We start from the raw sequence: 27,990 nt of genomic DNA, 5'->3' as shown, positions 1-27,990 counted from the left end.
TCATTACGGACCAAGTATTGTTCTAATGTCAAGCGCATATGCTTTAGTAACCTGACAATTAAACATATAATTTTTGACTGTAGCTTGATGAAGCCTTATGTATACGAAAGTGTGTCTTCACAAGTGACTGGGAACGTTGATGCTTTTGACTTTTTGCATTATCAGTTGTTCCGCTTGTTAGTTTAACGACTTCTCTTTAACGAAGTCCTTCAAGCAATCTCCTGTAATTGTATTTAGATATTGTTTGTTTAATTTCACCCACCCCACTCCCTCATTTACCCGGTTTCCCCCAACTCTCCATTCATTCACATCCCCCAACCCTTCTAAAGGATAATACTCAAATATATACATTAATACTTTAACAAAATGTCTTCAATCACCGATATGTGTGACGGGACACTTAACAAAATTCCTCCTCCTCCTCCACACATCAAGGGACATGTCACACACACACACACACACACACACACACACACACACACACACACACACACACACACACACATCAAGACACCTGTTCTATCATCAAGACAGCCCCTCCCCTACAGGCCACCCACAGACGACCCTTAACATCGACAGTGATGGCTGTGGGCTGAATCAGGGACGGACAACCCCCACACAGGTAACGCTCAAACCGCATTGTGTCCCCTTGGATGGTGACCACGTGCATGGCGTCGTTGAGTTCATCAGTGACCAGCAGCACCTCCTGTCCTCCTAGTGTGTAGAAACACACGTCAGAGGGCTGGAACCTTGGTGCAGGAGGGCTGTACGTACTGACCGCCTTCTCCACTGACCGTCGGTACAAGCGGACACTGCGCCAGAATGTGGACTGTCCAGCTTCCTCAACCACAGCGAAATGCTGCTCTGTTTCGTTCACGTCGAATGCACGGTGAGGGCCCACCTGGATGCTGAACTCTGTTTTTGTTTCTGCCCTGAATGGGTCTGTGGATGTCACTGTCTCTCTCTTGATGTCTGCCCGTCCCGACAGGCGGTTGTTCAGTATGAAGTGTGCAGCAGTTGGTGACTTGCAGTACGTCTTAAACATGCCTGGCTGTGGGTGTAGAAACATACATTGTCCTTTAGCATAACGTCTGTAGGGCACTTTGCCCAGATGCTTACCAGCACCAGTGCCCACACAGTCCCCTGTCTCTGTGAATGTTTTTACCGGAGCGTCCTCCTTCCCCCCACACCGCTCATATGACACACGCACTACAGGTAGATCTTCATCCTTATGACAAAGTGAAAAGACCTCCACGTCAGGGTCCTGTGCACACTGAAAGCGCTCTGTGACCCTAACTTCAGGCCCTTTTCCCTTCATCTCCATCGTGCGTGCACTGCCCAGGTAGTCACGTGTTGTCTGCATCATGACGTCAGTGCTGACGTTAAACTGAAGAACGGGTCTTCGGAGTGGTCTTTCTTCTCCTGACGTCAGAGCGTCTATCTCTTGCTGGCTGCCACGCCCACTTCTCATCTCCTTGGCGACAGTGACGACGTGGCCATCTGTCCCGGAGGTGATGGCGTCGTTGAGACGTTGGAGGAGACTGGAGAGCTCCGCCTTGTTGCCTTCCTGTTGTGCAATATCACCGACAACGTCCTTGTCCAGGTCTGCGTGCTGAGACTTTAAGGATTGCAGCTCTTTGTCTCTGTGTGTGTCGGCAGCAGCCACCATAGTGGCGTGTCGGTCATGGATGTTTTTCTCCACTGCTGCTCTCTTCTTGTCAATGGATTGTCGGTCTTCATGCAGTGACGTCACTCTCTTCGTCACGTCAGACACGGCACGCTCAAGACGAGCTTTGTCGTCTTGCAGTTCTTTCTTTTTGTGGGCGGCTGCTGTAGCCAGGTCATCTGTTTTGTGGCCTTCATGTTTCGTTAGTTTACAGCTGATGCAGATGGCTTCATCACACTCCATGCAGTAGAACCTCAGCTTTTTATCTGGGTGAATCTTACACATGTCCTGGGCACCAGCTTTCTGTTTAGGAGACTGAGGCTGAACGTAAAAGTTAGTCTGCAGGGAGGCTACTCCTCCTGAAGGCAGGGAGGCCACTCTGCGGCATGAGGGACAGGGAAAGCCACACCCAGGGTGGCGGTCAGCAATATCTTGGATACAAGGGGCACAGAAAGTGTGATGACAGGGAAGGAACTTAGGATTGCGGTAACTTCCCAGACAGACAGCACAGGTGTGGGGGTCCTCCTCTCTGCCTCCTGTAGCCATTGTAGTTAATGACTGGTGTCTGTAACACACACACACACACACACACACACACACACACACACACACATTGCTCTTTTTTATGTATGTAAACAAATTGTTAAATCGTTTGGGTTTCGTAAAAATAAATGAAGTCGAGTCGTTTTCAGTTCGAGACACACAAGTGTGTTCAAGTGTGTCTTGATATTTGTGTGTGTGTGTGTGTGCGTGTGTGTGTGTGTGTGTGCGTGCGTGTGTGTGTGTGTGTGTGCGTGTGTGTGTGTGTGTGCGTGCGTGTGTGTGTGTGTGTGTGTGTGTGCGTGTGTGTGTGTGTGTGTGTGTATGTGCGTGTGTCTGTTGGTGTGTTGGAGAGGGTGAATGAGAGAGAGAGAGAGAGAGAGAGAGACTGTGTGTGTGTGCGTGCGTGCGTGCGTGCGTGCGTGTGCATGCGAGAATGTATGCGTGTTCGTGCGCGTGAATGTTCGGACGCGCGCGCGTGTGTGTGTGTGTGTGTGTGTGTTTCCGTACACGTTTGTGTTTTTGTGTGTGTGTGTGTGTGTTTCCGTACACGTTTGTGTTTTTGTGTGTGTGTGTGTGTTTGTGTGTGTGTGTGTGTGTGGGGAGGGTGTCCACGATAGTGCGTGCATGGGTGTACATGTTCGAGTTACAGTGACGATGGATAATGGTGAGAGTGTGGTTTGGCATAGGTGGTAATGGGGGAGGTGGTAGTGGTGGAGGTGGTAATGGGGGAGGTGGTAATGGGGGAGGTGGTAGTGGTGGAGGTGGTAATGGGGGAGGTGGTAGTGGTGGAGGTGGTAATGGGGGAGGTGGTAATGGGGGAGGTGGTAGTGGTGGAGGTGGTAATGGGGGAGGTGGTAGTGGTGGAGGTGGTAATGGGGGAGGTGGTAGTGGTGGAGGTGGTAATGGGGGAGGTGGTAGTGGTGGAAGTGGTAATGGGGGAGGTGGTAGTGGTGGAGGTGGTAATGGGGAGGTGGTAGTGGTGGAGGTGGTAGTTGGGGAGATGTTAATGGGGTGGGGGGGGGGGTAATGAGATTTATGGTAATGGGGCAGGTGGTAATGGAGGTGGTGGTAATGAGGGAGGTGGTAATGAGGGAGGTGGTAATGGGGGAGGTGGTAATTTGCATTTGTATTTGTATTACTCTGTGTGAAATTCGAGCTGCACTCCCCAGGGAGAGTGTCACTACTCTGACAGTGCCACCTTTTTTTTTTGTATTTTTTCTGCCTGCAATGTTATTTGTTTTCCTACTGACGTGGATTTTTCGACAGAATTTTGCCAGGGACAACCTCTTTGTTGTCGTGGGTTATTTTACGTGCGCTAAATGCACACAGGACCTCGGTTTATCGTCTCATCCGAATGACTAGTGTCCAGCCCACCACTCAGATTCTCTCACTTCCTATGTGGACGCGCTATCTCTAGGCCAACACTCCAGTGTTAGTGGTAGTGATGGAGTTGGTGATAAGCGAGGTGGTAACAGAGATGGGAGGCACCTCACCAATGATCAGAGACAGACAGTGTTGGCAGTGCAGAGCAGGTATCACTGGATTATCACAGGGTAGAGAGGGTTGGGGGGGTGACAGAAGTTGAAGCCTTTGAATGATCCCGAAATATACAGAGGGACTTTTATCATGACTGGACTCTCCATTGGTGAACATTACAACCCCTTGTAAAGTGTCCAGAGGAACGTTTTTGTTGTGGGAAGGAAGGAATGGAATTACACGTGGGGAATGGGTTAAGGTTGAAAGGTTAAAGGTCTCATAGCCTTTTTTCAGGCCATCGGGGCAGTGAATTCATATCCACTGTGTCTAGGGCTGGACACAGGAAGGCAGTGAATTCATATCCACTGTGTCTAGGGCTCGATAGAGGAAGGCAGTGAATTCATATCCACTGTGTCTAGGGCTGGATACAAGAAGGTCGTGAATTCATATCCACTGTGTCTAGGGCTGGATACAAGAAGGTCGTGAATTCATATCCACTGTGTCTAGGGCTGGATACAGGAAGGCAGTGAATTCATATCCACTGTGTCTAGGGCTGGATACAGGAAGGCAGTGAATTCATATCCACTGTGTCTAGGGCTGGATACAGGAAGGCAGTGAATTCATATCCACTGTGTCTAGGGCTGGATACAGGAAGGCAGTGAATTCATATCCACTGTGTCTAGGGCAGGATACAGTCAGGCAGTGAATTCATATCCACTGTGTCTAGGGCAGGATACAGGAAGGCAGCGAATTCATATCCACTGTGTCTGGGGCTGGACACAGGAAACCAGGGCCCCCTCCTCTCCTTCAACATTGCCTGACCGAAAACAGGTACCCACCACACCTGGGTGGTGTGAGGAAAGGCGAAGTTATCTGCCTTTCCCAAGGACACAGCACCGTGCCGAAACGGCGCCTCGAACCCTGATCACCGGCGAACACTGGATCAGAACTCAAACACCTGGTCGATAGAGGGGAGGGGGGGTATGAGGTGAGGGGGGAGGAAGGGGGCGGTGAAGGGTTACGTGGGGTGGGAGTGGAGGAGGCAGTGAAGGGGTGGGTGGGAGAGGAGGATACCAAATCCCCAGATTATTCCCTGTAGATTTTACAGCAATGTTTAGCTTGTTGCCACAGATACTCGAACGCAAGCGCGTGCATACAAATGCTCGCGCGCGCGCGCGCACGCACACATGCACGCACACACGCATGCACACAAACACAACTTTCTTGTAAATGCATTTTGTTAATGTGAGTTAATGGTTTCTTTACATACGATGGTTTTCATAACAGAAACTCCAACAGTAAAAGTGAAATATTAATTACATCATTTAATTACCTCTTTCTTGACCTGTGCCCCCTCCCCTATCCCCCACTGTTCTTCTCTTTCTGTCTTTTATCCATCACTCCTCAGCCGTTAGATATGTTAATTGCATTGAAGAGATACACTGAGGTAAAAACAAACCGAAACATTAATGAATCTGAATCAACATACTTATATTCTGGTTAATTTGTCTGTCCTTTTTCCGAGGTCAGATTCACACACGCGCTCACACAGATAGGTTCGCACATGGACACACACGCGTAAACAAACACACGCGTGCACGCGCGGTCATGCGCTTCTGTCGCTGCTTTTTTGTGTGTGTCTGTGTATGACAAGCCTAGATCCATCATCAGTGAACTGGATGAACAAAGACAATGACAAAGCCCAGCTCCTACACGCTGGTTGCAGTGACAAAGACAGCCCGGAGCCCCACATGCTGATGTCCAATCCTTAAAACGAATTACTATGATCAATGTTATAGTTACTCATAAACACACGAGCACTGATGTATCAATATCACGATAAAATCAAACCCCAAACTGTGCCACGCCCTATCATTACAGGTTCACACAAACAGGTTCTGACAGACATACACATGTGAATCACACTGTGTTGAGGACAACACTCAAAGTATTGTCAGTCTGACCAGCACACTGCTGGCTCTTACCTGTTGTCTGGAGAGATGTGGAGGTGACGAAGGTTACATTAAGTTACGTTTTGATGACACAGGTGTACAGACGTAAGGCACAGACATGTAAGGTGCAAACAGGTGGAACATAGCGAAGACACAGACACGTCTGGTGCACACAGCACTGTGCGCTGTTATCTGACAGAGGTGTCTGACTGAATGAGCCCTGCCCTGTCCTCTGACAACAATCCCAACAGTCAGTTATCACCTGTCTACGTCACTGCGGTTGTCAAGACACGTGGTGTACAGAACAGGCATGGACTTCAGCGTGTGTGAGGGGGTGGGGGGGGGGGCGGAATAGGAGGGAGGGGTAGGGAGGTATCAGTCTCCTTTTTCTTCCCATCCCTCCTTTCACACCGCAATTCACTCTCTCTGTCTCTCTCTGTCTCTGTCTCTCTTCCTTCTCTCTTCCCCCAGTGATATGACCAATGTCTCTTTTCCCTACTTTGTGTGTGTGTGTGTGTGTGTGTGGAAGGGGAGGGGTTGAGAGGGGGGTGGTGGTGGCGGGGAGTTGGGGGGAGGGGAGGGGGACGGGGAGGGGGGTGTTTGTTTTTTTCTGTCTGCTTTTGTAGTTTTTATTTTTATTTTTATGTTTTGTTTTGTTTTTTTGCATCAATCAGCTGAATACAAAATACAAAAGAGGCCAGTCAGATAACGCACGAGTGAATAAGCAAATTCACAAGCACATGTGATAACTGACCCTTTCCCTTATCCCATTTCACTGTCAGTACTCCAGCTTTGCAGCAAAATACATACGTTTGAACAAAACATGATGATCCGTTGTAATAAGATGACGTGGCCAACCACGTTATTTTTAAAAAAAATTCCCCCTTGATGGCATCTTGATTGGTTCTTCTTCATGGCTCCTTCTTCATGGCTTCTTCTGCATGGCTTCTTCTTCATGGCTTCTTCTTCTTCTGCATGGCTTCTTCTGCATGGCTTCTTCTTCATGGCTTCTTCATCATGGCTTCTTCTTCATGGCTTCTTCTTCATGGCTCCATTTTCTTCATGGCTTCTTCTTCATGGCTCCTTCTTCATGGCTCCTTCTTCATGGCTCCTTCTGCATGGCTTCTTCTTCATGGCTTCTTCTTCTTCTTCATGGCTTCTTCTTCTTCTTCATGGCTTCTTCTTCTTCATGGCTTCTTCTTCTTCTTCATGGCTTCTTCTTCAAGGCTTTTTAATGGCTTTTCTTTATTGCTTTTCTCCATGGCTTATTCTTCGTTGCATTCCTCTTCATGGCTTTTCTCTTCATGGCTTTCCTCTTCGTGGCTTTTCTTCGTGTGTTTTTTTATGGCTTTTCTCCATGTCTTGTCTTCATTGCTTTTTCTCCATTGATTCTTCTTCTTCATGGCTTTTTTTATGGCTTCTTTTTCATGGCTTCTTAATAGCTTTTTTATGGCTTCTTCTCCGTGGCTTTTCTTCACGGCTTTTCTTCATGGATTCTTCTCCATGGATTCTCCAGAGTCTGCACAGTAACATGGGTCTTGAAGGAACCGTTCTTAGTTGGTTCTCGTCCCATCTGACCTCCAGTTGTCAGCAATTTCTTTTTGGTCAGTCCCTGTCCTCAGATGCTCTACACTTATGTGGTGTCCAACAGGGATTGATGCTTGGTCCCTTCCTATTCTTTATCCATATCAGAGGGTTGGCTGGTTTTATCAAGACATTTTCTTTAAGCTGTCGTTTCTTTTCTGACGATTCTGGGGTTCACCGAGTACCAACTGCGGAAAATGTTGCTCTGAAAGCAGTAAGAAACGTCGAGTCGTGTCGTTCCGCTATAAAAGCACAGCACAGCACAATACGGTAGAGCACAGCACAGCACAGCACAGCAAAACACAGCACATATATGCTTCCGTATATCGATCTAAATTGTATTTCCTTCATGGCTTCTCTTCATGGATTCTCCAGCGTGCGTTCTGGTGCGTAAGCGCTTTGATTTGTCTCTGCACAAGATTCGGCGCCATATAAATACCATTATTATTATTATTATTATTATATCAGAAACGAGCGTTTTCACTGGATACGGGACAATTCCATATCAAGCAGTCCGCGGCAACGATCGGCACTGCATTGGTTTCCGATCATGAGAATAGTTCTTTTGACTTTTCAAACTTGCCCGTCTTCATCACGACTTTTCGTTCCCATAACTGTTCACAAAAGGATTAATATACATGATAATCACTCCGGACAAAAATCGATTCTTTTGACAAAAGTTTGATCGACGGATCGAACACGTGTCGTCAGTCTTGACTCGTCAAGTGTGCATTACGAAAGTCACTCTGCTGCCCGACTCGTCCTCAGATAGAAAAGATCTGAGCACATCACTCCTCTTTTGCAACATCTCCACTGGCTCCCTGTCTCACACCGAATAAAGTACAAGATCAGCACTCTATGTTATAGATGCATTCACAGAACTGCCCCTTCCTATCTCTGCGGCTGCCTTCACCTCTACACTCCATCTCGCTCACTACGATCAGCTTCGGATCCACTCTGTTTACTCATACCCAGATTCAAACACTCGACTGTTGGCCGCCGTTCTTTCTCTGTCTGTGGACCTTGCGATTGGAATGAACTTCCTCTTTCGCTTCGTCAAGTCTCCACACTCAGCTCTTTCAAGTCTGGCCTTAAAACCGACCTCTTCCCAAAATTGTAGAATTATGCTAATCCTAGCAGGCGTATGAAACAATGCCACTGTACACAGCAGAAGTTGTTCATTTTTTAAACTAAAATGATAAAACGACTGCTCTCAGCATAAAGATGCTAAGTTTTGTGAATCAGGAATAAAAATGTAACAGAAATCTGTATGTAAAAACATTTTTCGCTTCTTTATAATTTGTGTGCCCTTCCCAAAAGTGCATTATCATTTTTTTTTCTTGGAAGAACTGACTTCCCCCTATCTTTAAGTTAAATTTAAAAAAATTTGTGTTGACAAAGTAGGTTACATTTCCAGAGAAAATGAATTTGTTAAAGTTTAACACACACACACACACACACACACACACACGCGCGCGCGCGCGCGCGCGCGCGCGCGCGCGCGCGCGCCACGGACACACGTTGTTTTTTTCTGTTTTTTGTTTGTTTTGTTTTGTTTTAAGCAGGTCATCGAACAAGGATTTCGCGTATCTATGATGTCAGCTTTTACTGGTTGACTAAATACCTTTTTTCTTGTTCGTTAATTTTGTCATCATCGACACGATCGCGCTTGACAAAGATAACTTTATCGGCATTGTTATCATACCATCCACTCCTAAATTCGGGGTCTTGTTCTGACGAAGATGTTCCTTTTACACTGACAGGTCTGTGAGAAGGGACATATGTAACGTGTGTTGCTCCCTCCTCCGCTTAAAACACGACGCGAAATGACCCATGAACACTAACCGATTTGTTGACTCAAACCGTCATGTTGTTGTTTGTTTGATTGTTGTTGATTTTTGTCTTTTGCATGGCTGGGAGGAGGGGGGAATGGGGGTGGGGGTGGGAGGCTTGAAAACTGAATGAGCAGCTTTCTGATTGGCACAGACCGGAAGAATGCGTCATTGCAGACGAGATTTTATGGGCGAGGCAGGATAGCCGCACATTAGTGTGGTAGTTAACTGAATGTATCAATATGAAGCACGGTGACCTTCAAATTAGAGCCTTTGCTGTGCTTTGCACAGTCAGATTTATACAATCAGTTTTATCCTTTTTTTTCTTCACTAAATGACCCAGTCGTGATTGCCGGAACCAGTGGACATTCAAACATTCTCCCAAGGTTTTTTGTTCGTTTGGTTGTTTGTTTTGGGGGGTATTTTTTCAAAAAACCACAGAAAATAAGTCGCAACATTATTGTCTTTTTCAATTATGAACAACATAATTTTCGTCAGAATACATCCCTGAATTTAAGGAGATAAAAATTCAGGAAAATACCCAACCACTCAGTCGATAACAGCGTTCAAAAGTACTTCATCATCCCATTGTTTCAAACTGTCACTCCTGATAGGAAAAGGGCTTGTTGTTTTGATATCGAACGTTCATGTCCATGGACTTTGTGTGTGTTTGTGCGTGTGTGTGTGTGTGTGTGTGTTCCTTCAGCGAAGAGAACATGTTTTTTGAAACGTACACCGATCGATAATGGTGGTTATAACGACGGACGAAGAGGATCTGGTCCTGACCTTTCAATGCCGAGCCCCAGACACAATGGACATGAATTCACTGCCCCTGACGGCCGGAAAAGGCTATGAGGCCTTTAACATTTAATTATTCCTTACCTTCTGGACCTGACCAGCGTGTCGGCTAGGTCAGTCATCTGCTCTTTTTTCCTTCTTCTTTTTTTCTTCTTCTTCTGTTATCTTTTAACAGCAGATGCAGTTTAGTGTATATAGATCAGTCCGCAAGCTTTAACACCTCCTTGAAACACACACACACACATATGCACACAAGCACACACACACACGCACGCACGCACGCACGCACGCACTCGCGCGCGTGCGCGCACAAACCCCATCACCAACACACACAATCAATCGCACATAAAATATTCAATCATACACCATTTAACATGACATAGCCAGGATGATTTATTTCACTAAAAGCCTGAGTTGTACAGACAAAAAAAAAAATGCAACGAAAGTAAAAACGACAACACTCATGCACAGAAAAAAGGGACATAAGCTTGTACACTCACGATTTCTGTCACATGACTTTTCTCAACACTGATAAGTCCAGAAGAAACAAATCAAAACCAAATTCCTTCCAAATACCTTTCATAGTGACCATTCGCTTATCTTAAAAACTGTCCTTCGACGTTCAGAAGTAATAACAATCATCATCATAATCATCATCATCATCATACCAATAATACTAAGAATGAAGAGGTTGCTTTGAAAACAAACGTTCCAGTCTCAGACACCATACACAGCTTTGTATCTGAACAATTTTTGCTTCATTTATTCAAAGATGCGAGTCTGTGTAAAAACACACCCCGGCGATCTCAAACTCAAATCGAAAACAAATATATTACGATGTTGTTTTTCTGATAAAAGTTGCTCGCACGTGCGACTCTACTTTGCTTTTTTCTCCGTTCGTGGGCTGCTCACTCGAATACTTCAAGGAGTAGGCTGTTATGTCTATGGACTTTTTTTTTTATCATCCCACCGTAGCAGGCATCCTCCACTTTTGGGGTTTACTACTGGACAAGAAACATGGGGTTTTGATTTCAGCAGAAATATGAAGGAATCAAATGTTTGGTGTAATTTTGTTGTTGTTGTTGTTGTTGTTTTTTGTTGGTGGTGGTGCCGTTTGTTTTTGTTTTTTGTTTTTTTCTCCGGATTGTCCGAAGTAACAATAAACTCCCACACCCAGGACCGACTGATCTAATTCGTTGCCTCGGTGACAGTGTTGAAGAGTTAGCCAGGAATACCTGTTGGAAAGACCTTCGGTAAAGGTCAATGTCATACAGGCTTTCGTGAGGCAGTTTGGGAGAGGGTGAGAGGCGGGGAGAGAGGAGGGCTCTCTCTCTTTCTCTCTCTTCTTTTCTTTCTTTCTTTTTTTTATTTTTTTAATTTTTTTTTACAGTGGCATCGCCCTAACTGCTCAACCCAAGTCCTCCAAACACAGCCAGACGGGTGCCAGTCAGAGATTCTTTTGGGTAACAACTTAAGAGAGGAACCACCTTGCTTGCAAAGTGATAGACCGCTCTATGATTTTTGACAAATTAGATCCTTTCGGAAGAGGTCTTTTCGGAGTTCAGTGTGGTTCTGCTTGGGTCTCAACTGAATTGTTATCATTTCTCGTGTGTGTGTGTGCGCGCGCGCGCGCGCGCGCGTGTGTGTGTGTTTGCGTGTGTGTGTGTGTGCGCGCGCGCGCGTGTGTGTGTGTGTGAGTGTGTGTGACAATGATTGTCTTGAAATATTTTGAATGAACGTTCCCGTTGAATGTTCTTTAACTCTCTCGGGCTTTCGTAAGAAATGAGGTTCTGCATCAGCAGGGGTTTTTTTTCCATTCTCTCTCTCTCTCTCTCTCTCTCTCTCTCTCTCTCAAATGATTAGTTAGGATTGTGACCTCTAATGAAATCCACAGTGAAAACGATGTTCAGGCCAAAGTCTACTTCCAAAGCGCAGAAAACTGGTCCAACGAGCTGCACTCAATGACAGTCCGCTACCAGACAACACAGACTGAAGTGGGGCACGAAGCCCCAAAGTAAACATTTTCCATCTCTTTCAGTCTCCAACAACAAGCTTTGCAGATAATGTTGACACCAACAATGAAAACTTTACAACAACGACGAACAGAGGAACTGGTGTCACTGCAACAAAGCGAAAGTGACTTGACTATTTTAATCTACCAACGACCTGACAAAAATCTTGGGATTCACGTATACAAAAAGGACTTGACTATCTTAATCTATCAATGACCGGACAAAAATCTTGGCTTCACTTAACACAAAACACATCTTTGCAAAACCAAACAACAACAACAACAGCAGCAACAACAAACATTGGCGGTGTTTCAGCCTGTAAAACTGGTGGAGAAGGAAACGTGTACAATGTCAAAAGCCGACTCTCTCCAGGCAGTGAACCAACACTGACAAAACGCACTTGAAGCACCATCATCAGAAGCAACACAATTGAGATCACAGCACACTCGACAACAACAACAACAACAACAACAAAACTTGACTAGATTCAATGTAATTACGATTTAAATAATCTCGAAATGAGCTAAAAAAAAAAATAAAAAGTATTAAAAAAAAAAAAATTTAAAAGCCACAATGCAGCTTCAGGCACCACTGGGGTTACAAACGGAAATCGCTCACTCGCAAAGAATTCTGAACATAATACACGGAATGAGAGAAAAGCCCTGCCACTGGAAAAAAAAAAAAATCATAGTGCAAGGAATCTCCATTAACAATTGACAGCCATATCAAAGTTATCCACACACACACACACACACACACACACACACACACACACACAGACAGAGAGAGCAACAACACGGAGCAAAAATTGATTTTTAAAAGTTCAAGATCTTAAACCATCATCGCAATGGTATAAGAAGAGTGTCAACTCTAGCAACAATAACACAATACTCATGCAACAAAGATACAGTGTATTCCTGCAAACCAACCACGTGGCGGAAGAATATTCTTATACAAATGCAAATAAACCAAGGACGCGCCCCTGCTTTGATCCCTTCCAAACCATTCGCTAACAAAAGAACTGCATACAGAAAAGATGTTCTGTATGTGGTTTTTGAAGCAGAGATAAAACATACACAGTGAACAGAAGACAAACAATATTTCTAAATACCCTGTTTTGGTTAAAAAAAAAAAAAAAAATTTTAAATCAAATCCAAGCATCAACAAACAAAAACGAAGCATAACTTCACTGTTCATGGCCGTACTTACAACCGCGCCAGAAGACCAAAAAAGGGCAGAAAGGAAAGGAAGAAAACAAGGTCATTTTTTGATTTAAAAGGGATTTCTCAATTTTTTACCACACACTGACTTTCCAGGAGAAGGGGGGGGGGACACTACAAAAATCAATTGAAAAAAATACTTTCCATAGGACACACACACACACACACACACACACACACACACAAAATCATCCACTTCTACTACTGATTTCACAGAAGACAGGACAAATACTTGGAACAGTTTAACCCTTTCACCGCCAAGCTCGCATTTATGCACAGACTTTGTAGAAGACCCACGTCACTGAATGGTGACCATTTATTGGTCTGTTATCCATGAACCTACTGCTCTTAATGTTCGGTGGTAGGATAGGCCATATTTTCTATACATCGCAGGGGGAATCCCCAGCTATTCTTAGCCACTGTCTTTTCTGTGTTTATACAACAAGGGAATTGTGTACTCTAAACTGACTGGCGGTGAAAGGGTTAATAACTCGCATCCCAGCGGTGGAGGCGACAATACTAACTTAAAAAAAATGAATAAATAAATAAATAAAACAAATGAATAAAACAAATTAATAAATAAAAAGAATTATGTCAACACGTTCAGACAAAACACTCAATAGGTTACAAACGGAAATCTTGACCCTGGAAAACAAACAATTCAAGTAAGCGAACCACAGGCGGTGACGGAACAAATAAAACTGTCCCCGAGAAAGGATATTAAAGAATCAAAACAGATGAATAAAGCTAACATCTACATACATCATATAAGCCAAATGAAACCCTTTTTTTTTAAGGTCATCCAAAATTAGTTCCAGTTAAAGCAGGAACAGATTCAGAACAGACAGCTCTCCACAATGCAGGAACCTCCACCAGTGACAGGTTACACATGTATTTAATTTACTGGAAATGTGTGCCTTCTGTTTGTTGAATGTCTTTGTGGTTACCTTTGTTTTCCTTTTATTTTTCAATGGTGCGATGTTTCAGAACAAATAAACAAATAAATAATCTGGATCTGGATCCAAACAAGGAACTATCACCACCAAAGTAGTTTACAATTCATCCAATCCACATGGCCTGTCATTCCACAAAAGGTCTTAGTCCTTGGAGAGAAGGGGGTAGTATAGCAGTGGTCATGACAATTGTGCCTGAAGCAGTAGCAGCAGAAGTAGCAGTAGTAGTAGTAGTAGTAATAGAAGTAGTAGTAGCAGCAACAGCACAGCAGCAGTAGTAGTGCAAAGATTCAGTAGATACAGCTGGTGGCTTTAGCGTCAGGCCAATGTAAGTGCAAGTGGGCGACTGTGTCATGTTACTGACCACAATGTATTTGGGACTGGGTTGTAGTTTTGGGTTTCTATTGGTGGTTTTCTTTTTTTCTTTTTTTTTTCTTTTCTTTTTTCCTTTATGGTGTGCTTTTAACATCGAAATACGGACTCCATGGTCGGCCAGGCAACAAACAAAAAAATCGGTGATAATGAATATGTGAGTTGTCCTGGGTCTGTGATGTGCAACATCACCATGTGCTTGAACTTCTGGTTTTGTTCCCATGTGACCTTGACTTTCGGTTTTAGGCATGCTGGTTTTGTTGTTGTTTTTTTGACGTTCTTGGTGCACGGGTCTGCTTTTACTGTTAGGTAATAAAAGGTTGGGGTTTTGAATTTTTTTGTTTTTAATAAATATCATCCAACTAATTTTCAGAGGGAAAGAGACAGACAGACAGAGAGACAGACAGACAGAGAGACCGGGAGAGACAGAGACAGGGATGAAGACAGAGAGAGACAGAGGCGGAGAGACAGAGAGAGGAAGGGAGCAAAACTAGCCGACTAACATATCCAGTCTTTCATAGTGAACTTGTACACAACAGAACTGAAAGCATTCACCTGCATTGCTTGCCTTTCACTAAATACAATATTCTTTTTCTTCTTCTTCATCACCAAAGCCTAGAAGCGTCCATTCCTTTCTCTTGTTTTCCTTGACCCTTCAGATGTGCATAAACAATCAAGAAGGGACGTAAATCTTGTAGACCCCACAATTCAAATTTTCCCACTAAAATGGTGTTCACAATGCAAACAGTGTCAAGGAACTTATTTTTGTTGGTGGTGGTTGATACTGTTGATGTTTTATGTTTTTGTTTTTTTTAGATCTTACCAAAATGTAATCTTATAATCACACTTCTCAGCCAGCAGTCAAAGAACTGTTGTGTGAACAAGAATAGACAATTTCGATCTTTTTTGTTTTTGTTTTTGTTTTTTGGGTGCAATTGTGTTTTTCTCCCAACAATCGTCGCAAGCATCTACATGTGTGGGCAAACTAAGCCTAACAAACTTTGAACATCCAATTTTCAAACCATCCCCATCCGAAATTACTTCTACAGAGCAAAATCCCAAAACCAAGGAAGAATGTGAGGTCACAGTCATAAAAGAACTGTAAACGTTGCAAAACAAAAAAAAAACAGAAAAAAAAAGAAATATATCAGTAGTTTACCTAGCGGAAACCACATCATGCAAAAAAAAGAAAGAAAAAAGACACAACAGACATGTGCAATACACTTATCAGAGAAAAGAAAAAGCATTTCTAAACTGATTCCAAACTTCCGAGCACCTTCAACACTTCAAGCAAACATCAGCATCAGTGTATTATGGAGCACCATTTACAAACACCCCAGACAAGATTCCACTATTCAACAGAAATGAAAATCAGCATTAAATTAAGCATAAAAAATATTGAATATTCAGAAACAAACAAACATAAATAGGGAGCATTAAAGCAAAACACAGAATTTCAAGATTTGTTTGTCGTTTTTGGGGTTTTTTTTTTTCTTTTGCATTTTTTTTTTTTTTTTTTTTTTTTAGAACATTGCAGCATTCTGAAACCTAGAACTGACTCGAAGGATTGACTGTAACGTGCACAAGCGCAGCAATACTGAAGCATGAACTGACACAGGATGTGGCAGGGGATAAGACTGAGATTGGCGGGGGGGGGGGGGCGTCACCGTCGACAAACACCGGTACACTGTGGCAAGCTGGGAAGGCGGTCAACACTTTGGCAGTGAGAAAAGTCAGCTGATCAACACACACACTCGCTCAGTCTTTCTTTCTCTTTTGCCGTCTCTGGTCCACAAAATTGTCCTTGGAACAGATCTCCTCAAAAACCTTCACTCATCATCTTGATTTCAACAGGAATCGTAAAACCCACGCATGTGCAAGCATGCACACATTACCGAGAATGCACATATACACACGTACACAACGCGTGTGTACATATGGAAAAAAGAATGCGTGCACACATTAACGAGAACGCACACATACACATGTACACAACACCTGTGTACATATGGAAAAAAGATTGCAGAGAGAAAGGCTAAAAAAAAAAAAAGTATTTAAGAGGAGGAAGAAAAGATAAACATTGTACAAACAGGAGAGAAGGATGACAATCTCTCAAGGAACTCAAAACAATTACATCAAATCTACCATACATTCTAAACTGGAGAATTTAACTATGACAATCAGATACTGTTTTTCTTACCATCTTTACCAACAACACTGAAAAATAAACAACATGAACATGGACTTCATATCATATTTTACAGCAGACTTTTATAACAACACTGTAGGGTGAAAAATGGACACTATATAAAGCCACTGTTAATAACAATATTTCTTAGACAAAATAACAGCAAACATGAAGGTAACAAAGAAATGATTTGGCCTGACATACCAGAATAAAAAAACAAACAAAAAAAACAACAACAAAAACTGTGAACAACATCAAAATGCAATGTTTGCTAACCACAATAATAGTAAGTTTCTCAACATGAACCCCCCCCCCCCCCCAGCCAAAAAAAAACAACAAAAAAACAAAAAAACACCTGAAAAAACATCATTTAGCAACAACAAAAGTCCAAGCTTGTGGACAGAAATGATATGTAGTACCTTGATATGTCAATGATATAGTCCACACAACTTCTCTTCAATGGTTTTTTTTTCTGTGAGGCTATGACACTGCTTTAAGACACCCCCCCCCCCCCCATTCTGTCTCTCTCTCTACCCTCCATCCCCTACCCCACCCCACAAGCCCCATCTCCTCTCTCTCTCTCTCTCTCACACACACACACACACACACACTATACAGCGCAACCTATATGCTGACAACCAGTTCAAAACAAAGACAAAAACAGATCCCAGATTCCTGCACTTCAGTCATGCAGTGCTTTGTTTCCTCCCTCCTTCACATTCAGTCCATGACCATCTCTTCAAATCACCCTCATGACAAACAGATCAGTTAAATCATGACAAAAACCAGTCAGAACTGTAGTCCAAAACAAGGAATAAATCAAGACCTTCACATCTAATTTAAAGGAAAATGACGACATGCAGAGGAGCCAAGGTGTACGAGCTATGCAGATTTTGTTTTGACATGATGGAAGCAAATGTGTGGGTACTGTTGGATGAAATTTCTTCATGGAAGACGTCTTGAGGTTACACAGCTGTTTTGATTTGTTTGTACATTCTATTGCTTTAGAAATAAAACTACACACGCTGACATATGCATGGAATCCTATTTCTTCCGTTTGGAAACAATGCACACAAACCATTCCAACTAGCAAACATAAAATGATAAGTTGATTTGAAATGTAAATTCTCATGAATGTTTTGCTGTCATTTATGACAAACTTGAAATATGAGCTCTGATATTAAATCAACCACATCCCCTAATGGCTTTCAGAATTTGAAAGTACTGAACATGAAGATGACTACATTCGTCAACCCATAATTCATTAATCATCTTTTTTGCTGGAGCCAAACAAGGAATTTCAATTGCCCTTACACCATGTTACAAAGATATCTGAATCAGAAAAAAAAATTGATGTTTCTCATTCTGTCATTCAGAACTTCAACTCTCGTTCTCTGCCCATACCCATCTACTTTCATATAATCAGAGACACAACCATCATTTTGTCTCTCTGGCACAATATCCAATTAAACCCCCCCAAAAAAAAAAAAAAAATCTGAAAATATTTGCGGAAAGAGTTGTGTGTCCACAGGGAAAAATAATTGGGAAGAAAACAGGTTGTAAAGATGATGTTAAGTTTTACAGCAAATGCCAGTGGTAGATGAGAATTCACTGTATCAAAAAAAAAAAAAAAAAAGCAAGTTCCTATACTATGCCTTCCTTGGAACAAAAAACATTAGCCTGATCATTTTTTTCTCTTTGTAAAGAACATAATGATAATCATACATACACTGAAAAATAATACTCCTTGTTGCAACAAATGAATACAATTATGCTGACAGAAAAACCAGTCAAAACCTGCTCTGTAGTCACGTGATTGTTCGCATGCCAAAGGTAGCCAGAAACACCCATGACCTCTCTCACGACAAGAAGCATGGCGTGGGAATAAGATAACATGAACAAGCATCTCACTGTACTGCCCACCAAGCATTCTCTGTTACAGCTTCTTCTATTGTCTTTTCCCTTCTGCATTTCAGGATCACGACTCACACAACCGACCAAGAATATCACACACCTAAGCACTTTCTATCTAGCGCCAGTCTACAGACCATCACGCTGACTAGAACACTGAGAGATTTTATTTCTACACTCCTTCAGCAGACCATGTCGCTTTGATTGTCACCTGAATGTACTTCACACGCAAAATCATCCTGTATGAACATGATGAGAAAACTTCTTTCCTGAACATTTCTGGATGTGCATCTGAATGCCAGTCACAATGACACTGACGTATTCATTATCACTGTCCCTCAAAGTAAACTGTCTTTCACCTGTTCAAATGTAACCCCACAAAATCCAGTCACTGTTCATTTCAAGAGACAAAAATTAATCATAATATCAAGAGTGGTTATACTACAACAAGTGCTAAAATGCTAACAAACCAAACGTATGTTTGGTTACTCAAGAGACCTAAACAATACATTATACACTACTAACTACGAACAGCACTTCCCAGCAAAGCCTGTCTCTAACACAAGCACACGAACTGGACAGGACTGGGGGAAAGAAAAAAGAAAGAGAATCAGAGAGAGAGAGAGAAAAAAAGGTATGACTAGGGGTGGGGGGTTAATACTTCAATCCTCAGTCTTGACAGTATCATCTGTTTTGTTTTTTGGACGGTGTCGGGTCAGACTGGACCCCCTTCTGCAACTTCCCCAGGGGCTTGTCCATCCTGTGCTGCTCCCTCTTTCGACGCTGCATCTGCACTGCCAGCACCTCACTCAGGTCTATCTGCAACGGCATCACCAACATCGTCATCATCATCGTCATTGTTGCTGTTACTGTCATCATGGTCTTCAACATAAGCAGTGAGTTGACTGGACTAGTGCTACACACATGTATAGTAACTATCCTTTGTCATTCGGATGAGATGATAAACCGAGGTCCCGTGTGCAGCATGCACTTAGCACATGTACAAGAACCCACGGCAACAAAAGGGTTGTTCCTGGCAAAATTCTGTAGAAAAATCAACTTTGATAGGAGAAACAAATAAACAAACTGCACACAGGAAAAAATAAAAAAAAAAGAAGAAAAAAAAAGGTGGCACTGTAGTGTAGCGACGCACTCTCCTTAGGGAGAGCAGCCCGAATTTCACACAGAGAAATCTGTTGTGATAAAAAGAAATACAAATACAAATACAAATTTGTCAATCAATCAAGTCATCCACTCAACCATTAATTATCATTGTAATTATTATAATCAATATCATTCTGCATCATTTCCTTTGCGATATTCACACTGATCATCTGTAAACATCAACTTCAACAACAACAACATCGACTTGCAAAATTCATACACAAATGTTTCAGAGCACATGCAACATTACAGGTCGCACATCTTTCACATAATTGGTTTTACCCTTTGCTGATATGTCTATAAACATTCACTGATGATTTCAAAGCAAATAAACGATCCTGATTCTGATGATTCGCACACACACAGGCATGCACGCACCCCCCACCCCCTACCCCATCACACACACACACACACACACACACACACACACACACACACCTGTACAGCTGTCTATACAGTCACCTTTGTCACTGCCTTGTGATATAAGGTTTTCTACCATTCTGATTTCAACTGATTACCTGACTGATGCAAAAGAATGCCCCCTTAACACAATGTAACCGGGGTCCCTTGACCAACTAAAATCATTCATCAAGAACTGACAGTTACTTTGTGCATTTTCTCACTGGGGGAGATAGTGGGACACTCACTGGGTGCATGCACTGTGCGATCCATGATGACACCCTGTGTGCTCTGCATAAATTTGCCAGTCTGACTCAATTTACAGTCACCTTCCCAACCCCAACCTGAACCCCAGGTACAGACTAAAGCACAGAAGTACCACTGTCCACATCTGAATTAACAGACTGACTGACTGATTGATTGATTGATTAACTCTCTCCATACGAACGGCGAAAGAGACGACGTTAACAGCGTTTCACCCCAATTACCACCATCAAAATATTGCAAGTGGAAGGCTCTTATACTGAAGAGGTGAATGTTGACAAAGAATACCACAATTCTGACGACGGAAGCTAAAGGTTGGGTCATTCAGACACCCACTGGACATCCGAGGGGTCTGTGTAGAGGAGAAGAGAGGACTGGCCCGTACGAGTGAGTTAAATGATTCAGTAGATGAAGAAGTGTCTTCTTGCTTAGACTTGGAGCGCTACTGCTCCCTTTACCTGCCACTGGTACAATCTACTGTCCCCCTTTACCTGCCACTGATCCAATCTACTGTCCCCCTTTACCTGCCACTACTGTCCCCCTTTACCAGCCACTGGTCCAATCTACTGCCCCCCCCCCTTTACCAGCCACTGGTCCAATCTACTGCCCCACCCCTTTACCAGCCACTGGTCCAATCTACTGCCCCCCCCCCCCTTTACCAGCCACTGGTCCAATCTACTGCTGCCCCTCCTTTACCAGCCACTGGTCCAATCTACTGCTCCCCCTCCTTTACCAGCCACTGGTCCAATTTACTGCCCCCCCCCCCCCCTTTACCAGCCACTGGTCCAATCTACTGCCCCCCCCCCCTTTACCAGCAACTGGTCCAATTACTGCCCCCCCCCCCCCCCTTTACCAGCCGCTGGTCCAATCTACTGCCCCACCCCTTTACCAGCCGCTGGTCCAATCTACTGCCCCCCCACCCCCACCCCACCCCCGCTTTACCAGCCGCTGGTCCAATCTACTGCCTCCCCACCACCTCCACCATGTTACCTGCCACTGGTCCAGTCTGCTGCCCGCGCCCCAACACCCCTTACCCGCCACTGATCCGATCTGATCCCCCCCCACACACACACACACCTCACCCCTTTACCTGCCACTGGTCCAATCTAATCCCCTCAACCACCTCCCTCACTTTACCTGCCACTGGTCCAGTTCCTGGGAGACGAGCACCTTGCGTCGCACAGTGTCCATGAGCTGTGCGTTGAGTGTGACCACCTCCCGGGTCAGCCGCGACAGCTCCCCCTCCATGTCACTGATCCTGAGGGGCAAAACAGGTGGTGGAGGAGTTCAGGAGGTGGGAGGGGTACAGAGAGGGAAAGGGGGGGGGGGTGTCAGGGAGGAGGATTGGTGGGTGGCGTTTCATTTGATTTGATTTGATTTGATATGGATACTTATATGCTAAGCGCCTATCCTCGGTCAGAGACCAAGTTCTAAGCGCTTTACGAACACAAGAGCGTTTGCACAACAGGCTGGATGCCAACCTGCATACAGTTTGGCTGTCTGTGTCTCTGTGTGTCCATGTCTGTCTGTCTCTGTCTTTGTCTCAGAAACACACACACACACACACACACACACACACACACACACACAAATGCCCCTGCCCCCCTCCTCAACCCCCCCTCCCCCCGTGCCCCCACTCACCCCCTACCCCCTAACCCCCTTCTCTCACCTGGTCATGGCGCTGTCCCGCTCACTGCGCGTCTGCTGCAGCACGTGATCAATGGTGACGTGGCCGCACACCACGTCTTGCAGCTTGTCGCGCTCCTGCTGCAGCTCCTGCACACGGCACTCCAGCTCTTGCACACGCCTCTCCAGTTTGTCGATGCGGCTCTGCTGAGCCTGGTGGATCAGGGCAAGCGAAACCGCCGGTCACCATCGTCGTCGTCACCGTGATGGATAAGGTTTTGTTCGTTCGTGTGCCGTGTATGGTTTTGTTTTTGTGCTGAATCTTTTTTTTTTGTTTTGTTTTGTTTGTTTGTTTGTTTTCTGATTTGTGTTTACTGCTTTTTTAGATGTAGATACAGATATTATTACATGTGTGTGTGTGTGTGTGTGTTTGTGTGTGCGCGCGCACGTTTGTATTGTGTGTGTGTGTGTGTGTGTGTGCACAATTGTGTGTGCAACTGTGTGTGTGTGTGTGTGTGTACACATAACATACATATATATATATCTACTTTTTTCAGAATTTGTTAGGCTCTCAATGCCTGACCAGCATGTAGGACCTATGCACAGGTCAGGCATGTGCCGTCATCATGAATAGTTTCGCTAGCGTGCACATTTTTTTTCATTTTCTTTTCTCATTTGTGTACATAGTTTTCAGATACAGATGTATGACAGATATATATACATACACACACATATACATACATATAATGATAATGATGATAATAATCATAACAATAATATATTGTGCTTCTGTGGTGCAAACTCCTCAAAGCGCCTAACATGAAACAGAACATATGAAATAGTGCATTATACCCACACAAGAGCACACATGAGGACACAGAGGTGGAAAAACAAAATCTGTATCCACCAATGCAACACTACAAATTGCAGATATGAATGATCACAACAACATCTAAACAATAAAAAAAAAAGTCACAAAACAAACCAGAATTTTGTTACTCTCTCAAGGCACTGACTTGCTAGCATGTAGAACCTATCCCAAGGTGAGGCATCTGCTTATTTTTGTTGCTGCTTTTTTTTTTTCTTTTTTTTTTTTTTTTGTCGAACAGATGTGGTGCAGTGTATATGGATGAGCCTGTGCGCTTCAACACCCCCTTGAAACCGAAACCGAAACTTGCGTGCATGCACCAAAAAGCCGTTCAGAAGCGTTTGATACCTTATTTCACATTCCATCACAGCAACAACAAAATGTTGTGGAGCGATTGCAATGGCAGTAAAGCACATGACAAGGAAGCGAATGTCCCGGGTTCAGTTCCCTGCTGGTTGTGTGGAGTGATGGCCTGGAGGTAACGCGTCTGCCTAGGAAACGAGAGAATCTGAGCGCGCAGGTTCGAATCACGGCTCAGCCGCCGATATTTTCTCCCCCTCCACTAGACCTTGAGTGGTGGTCTGGACGCTAGTCATTCGGATGAGACGATAAACCGAGGTCCCGTGTGCAGCATGCACTTAGCGCACGTAAAAGAACCCACAGCAACAAAAGGATTGTTCCTGGCAAAATTCTGTAGAAAAATCCACTTCGATAGGAAAAGCAAATAAAACCGCACGCAGGAAAAAATACAAAAAAATGGGTGGCGCTGTAGTGTAGCGACGTGCTGTCCCTGGGGAGAGCAGCCCGAATTTCACACAGAGAAATCTGTTGTGATAAAAAGAAATACAAATACAAATACCAGGGTATTCACACCTCCCTCTGTAAGACCCTGAGTGGTGGTCTCTGGGTGCCAGTGTGTCAGCTGAGAAGAGAAACTGTTGCCCTGAGTCCAGCATGCGTTTAGAGCGTGTGTGAAAGCGCCCATAGTGAAAAGAGAGCTGTCCACCGCAAAACTATGTTTGAAAAATCCAATGTGGTAGTGAAACAAAAAAAACATTTGCAGACAGAAAAGAAGAAAAATATGAAAGGGGGAGGGGGAGGGGGAGGAGGGAGGAGGTGGGGGAGGTGAGGTGTGTTGAAGGGGAGCAGGAGGGAGGGGGGGGGGCTGCACTGTGGTGAGCTGCACGAATTTCACACAGAGGAGTCCGTTGTGACAAAAAGTAATACAATACAATGCATTGCAAAGCAATGCAACACAACATATTGAAATACAATACATTGCAACGCAAAACAAGACAATACAATGCAATACGATGCAATACAATGCAATACAATGCAATACAATACACTCACAACCATGCCACTATCTGGCAAGCTCTGAAGACGTGACCAAGAGAAAGAGTTTAGCCACAGGACTCAGACACAGACCATTTTTGTAAGCAGGAGTGGTGTAGCATATTTGGACCAGCCTGCATACTTTGATACCTCACTAAAACTGTAACAAGCGTTTCACAGTTTCACCAACAATCCTACCTGTCTACTGAAGCGGGAGTCAAAAATATGTATTAAAACTATGACAAGATTACTGTAAACTAAACAATTATGTCTTATGACGTGAAAACATCAATAATTTCTACCTAATCAAAAATAAATCAGTTGGCATAAATGTCTCATTAAAAAACATTGTGTGTGCTTCCATGTTTGTGTGTGCACGTACACTTCTTTGTGCATGGCACGTCATACTTGAATGCATGTGCATACCAGGAAAAAAAGTGTATGTACATAACTTTCATTGTAAAAATGATGAGCTCGCTACCTGGAAGTGTGAGCATCGGTCTACACTATCACTATCATTATGATTAGCCAGGACGCAGGGTCTGATTTTATTCCACTCATGTAGACTTCCATGACAGAAATAAAAACCAACTTTTTTTTTTTTTTTAATCACAGACCTGAAGCATTTCATTGAAATGATGATGCTGAGACTGTCGGCTGAAGGTGCTTTCCGCTTCCTCCTCTTCCTCCTCCTCCTCCTCCTTGACCTTGTCATACTGATCACTGGGGTCACACGTCATTTCTGTGACCTCATGATCAGTTCCGGCACACGCAGAAGCGTCATCTCTGCCTGTTCCTCCAGCTTCTGTTTCGTCGCTGTCCGAAGACTGGAAACACAAAAAAACTGCACTGTCATGTCTGCACATTCACACTCTAACATGCACTCTACTCATGTAGAGTTAGTTAACAGAAAACTGTAGTCTACTCAGGCTAGAAATAGAGGATTAGGTAGTGCTCTGATAGTGGAAACACAAAACTGCATTGTCACATTTGTACGTTCACACTCAAACTACCATGCACTCAACTCATGTAGAGTTACTCAACAAAATACTGTTGCTCTACTCAGGCTACAAATAGAGAACTGGGTAGTGCTTCAATACTGGAAACACAAAACTGCCTTGTCACGTTTGTACGTTCACACTCAAACTGACATGCACTCAACTCATGTAGAGTTAGTTAATACTAGACTCTAGTCGGGCTACAAACAGTGCACTGGGTCGTGCTCCGATACATGTAAAGGAGGGAGGAAGCCTGCTTTGAATCTGGTGCACCTCTGACAGCATTCTTTTCCTAATAAGGTGGTCAGAATCAGGGATGCTGGGTAAGTCTAGAAAATGCCAAGCACTGGCTCTTGCGAAGTTTTACCTGTAGGGTCATAACACTCACCTTTTCATCAGAATCACAGCTATGAAAAATTCAATCAAAACACTCAAACAATGATGGAAGCATCGTTGTCAAGGTAATTTACCCACAGGGGGATGGTGTACAAGGGCACTTGCCAGTAAAATTACACTTGCCAAAATAAATTATGTGCTTCAAATCAAGAAAATCTATCTTCTAAAACAACCGTCTACCAAGGGCATAGCACTTTACATATATGTGGACAGTCGATCATTGAAGACAAGAGACTTCAGACTTGACTGTGCCCTCATGGAAAATTTCCTTTCAAATATAGAAAAACAACAGTACAGAGACATTCTTGCACATGCTCCTCTCTGCCACAAGCATGCTAACTCATGCACGAAGACGAAGAAAGGGAGCAAGACAGCAAGAGACAGAGAGACAGTTCCAGTGAAATTACCCTGCATAAACAAAAATTTCAAACATTTTCAAAACGGGCATAAATTATTTTTTAAATCACAGGTGGGGAATGCAGTGGGGGATAGCAGCTCTCTGCATGATTTTGTCTGAGTGTGTGTGTGTGTGCGTGACTGAAACCTGACTGAATGACACAAGAAACAAATAATGAGCTCTTAAAGGCAGCTCTGAATCAGCTCTACACAGGGGGTAGGCAGCCTGTTGTGTACATGACTCAGTGTTCGTGAAGCATTTATAGCTTAGTCTCTGGAGGAGGATAGGCACTATATAAGAATCCGTATCATCATCATCATCAACATAAGGGGAGTTGTGCTGCCACAACCACCAACTTCAAAGACAAAGGGGGACAATCACTGGGAAGTTCTGCCAGGGTTCAGTCCTCTCTGAGTGGAAAAACTCCGGGTTTCTTTCTGGTTAGACTGGACTGCGTGAGGGAGGCGCAGTTTTGTGTGTGTGTGTGTGTGTGTGTGTGTGTGGTGTGTGTGTGTCTGTGTGTGTGTGTGTGTGTGGCCTATTGTACACATGACACTATGTTTGTGAATGACATTTACGGCTTGGTCTCTACAGGAGGACAGGTGCTATAGAAGTATCCATATCAATCAGTCAAACAACAAAGTCAGGTGGGACAGAATCTTTTCCCAAAGCCCTCTTCACTGCCAAAAAAAAAAAAAAAAGGCCACTAACCCCCTCCTTGTGGAAGTGATGCAGCTGAGACGGAAGAGAGATGGCACACCTGGAGAGTGACGGACGCAGGTACGTCTCTCCACCTCCTGAGGCCCCTCCATCCTCCTCCTCCTCCTCCTCCTCCTCTCGGGACGTGGTGTCCATGCCCAGCTGTTCGTCGCTACACCTCATCATCTGTGACAGTCAGGGGTGGGGGGTGGTGACTGCTCCACTGATTGCCCGTCTTCCATCCTCTCTCTCTCTCTCTCACTTTGTTTTTACTGTCAAGACTATGTCTGCTTGTCTGTCGGTGAGTGCGTATCCATGTATATAGATATATATATATATATTACACATACATGCATGCACACTTGCATCACTGTGGTGAGCCTACCTGGCTTGTGGTGCGGCTTCCAGGTTTGAATTTTGGGGATTTTTTTTTTTTTTAAGAGTGGACGTCAAGGTTTTTATCTTGGGGATTTTTTTAATTTTTTTTTCTACTTTAGAGTGGACATCCAGGTTTTAATCTTGGGATTTTTTCTTTTTCAGAGTGGACATCCAGGTTTTAAACTTGGGATTTTTTCTTTTTCAGAGTGGACATCCAGGTTTTAAACTTGGGATTTTTTCTTTTTCAGAGTGGACATCCAGGTTTTAAACTTGGGGATTTTTTGTAGAGTGGACATCCAGCTTTTAATCGTGGAGATTTTTTTTTTTTTTAAGAGTGGACATTCAGGTTTTAATCTTGCAGATTTTCTTTTCTTTTCTTTTTTCTTTTTTTTAAGAGTGGACATCCAGGTTTTTAATCCAGGGGATTTTTTTTTTTTTATTAAATATTTTTTGGTCCCTGTGGATTATCTTTTGATTATCCTTTCTTACAGGATCCCATTATGATTTTTCTTCCTCCAAAACTAAGAGCAGCACTGAATTGTAAGTGATGTGTCTGGATCACTTAAGTGCCATGGGCAGATGGTTCGCTGCCATTGTCAAGATATGCTGCCGAGTCTGGGATTCACAATTTTCTTCCCCTCCACTAGACCTTGACCAGAGGTCTGGACGCTAGTCATTCGGATGAGGATGATAACCCAAGGTCCCATCTGTATCATGCACTCTGCGCAAGTAAAAGAACACACGGCAACAAGAGAGTTGTCCATGGCAAAACCTAGAGTTGTAACTGGCTCCTCCTCCCCTGCCTCCAAGACAGAATTCTCCACATACAGTGTCTTCAAAGGACTGAAATCCAGTTTTCCACCCCAACAACCCGCTTTTATTTTATTTTTGACTCACTTGTGTAAACAAAGTGAGTCTATGGTTTAACCCGGTGTTCAGTTGTCTGTGTGTGTGTGTGT

The 27,990-nt window shown here is 43.8% G+C and overlaps 2 protein-coding genes across 3 annotated transcripts in view; both read right to left on the bottom strand.

Moving 5' to 3' along the window:
- Positions 1-269: 269 nt before the first annotated feature.
- LOC143288123 (uncharacterized) lies at positions 270-5,849 on the bottom strand. Its single transcript, XM_076596412.1, has 2 exons — positions 5,671-5,849; positions 270-2,231 (listed from the first exon to the last, which is right to left on the bottom strand). The coding sequence occupies exon 2, from the start codon at positions 2,210-2,212 to the stop codon at positions 506-508; it is 1,707 nt and encodes a 568-aa protein (XP_076452527.1). The 5' UTR covers positions 2,213-2,231; positions 5,671-5,849; the 3' UTR covers positions 270-505.
- An 11,323-nt stretch (positions 5,850-17,172) lies between these two features.
- Positions 17,173-27,990, bottom strand: part of LOC143288491 (uncharacterized) — a 57,081-nt gene continuing 46,263 nt past the window's right edge. For both annotated transcript variants that reach the window (XM_076597056.1, XM_076597057.1), the window contains exons 8-12: positions 26,666-26,839; positions 24,781-24,990; positions 22,004-22,173; positions 21,472-21,592; positions 17,173-19,326 (exon numbers count right to left, since the gene is read on the bottom strand). In XM_076597056.1, the coding sequence (XP_076453171.1) occupies positions 19,192-19,326; positions 21,472-21,592; positions 22,004-22,173; positions 24,781-24,990; positions 26,666-26,839 (810 nt within the window). In that variant the 3' untranslated portion in view covers positions 17,173-19,191. The remainder of the gene's footprint in view (positions 19,327-21,471; positions 21,593-22,003; positions 22,174-24,780; positions 24,991-26,665; positions 26,840-27,990) is intronic.

Source organism: Babylonia areolata, chromosome 12, assembly GCF_041734735.1.
Source record: "Babylonia areolata isolate BAREFJ2019XMU chromosome 12, ASM4173473v1, whole genome shotgun sequence".
NCBI classification, from domain to species: Eukaryota; Metazoa; Mollusca; class Gastropoda; order Neogastropoda; family Buccinidae; genus Babylonia; species Babylonia areolata.
This window is presented reverse-complemented; position numbering and strand designations above follow the sequence as displayed.

What these genes read in the sequence shown, in the direction of transcription:
- LOC143288123 (XM_076596412.1), bottom strand. Translation starts at nt 2,212, where the DNA reads ATGGCTACAGGAGGCAGAGAGGAGGACCCCCACACCTGTGCTGTCTGT.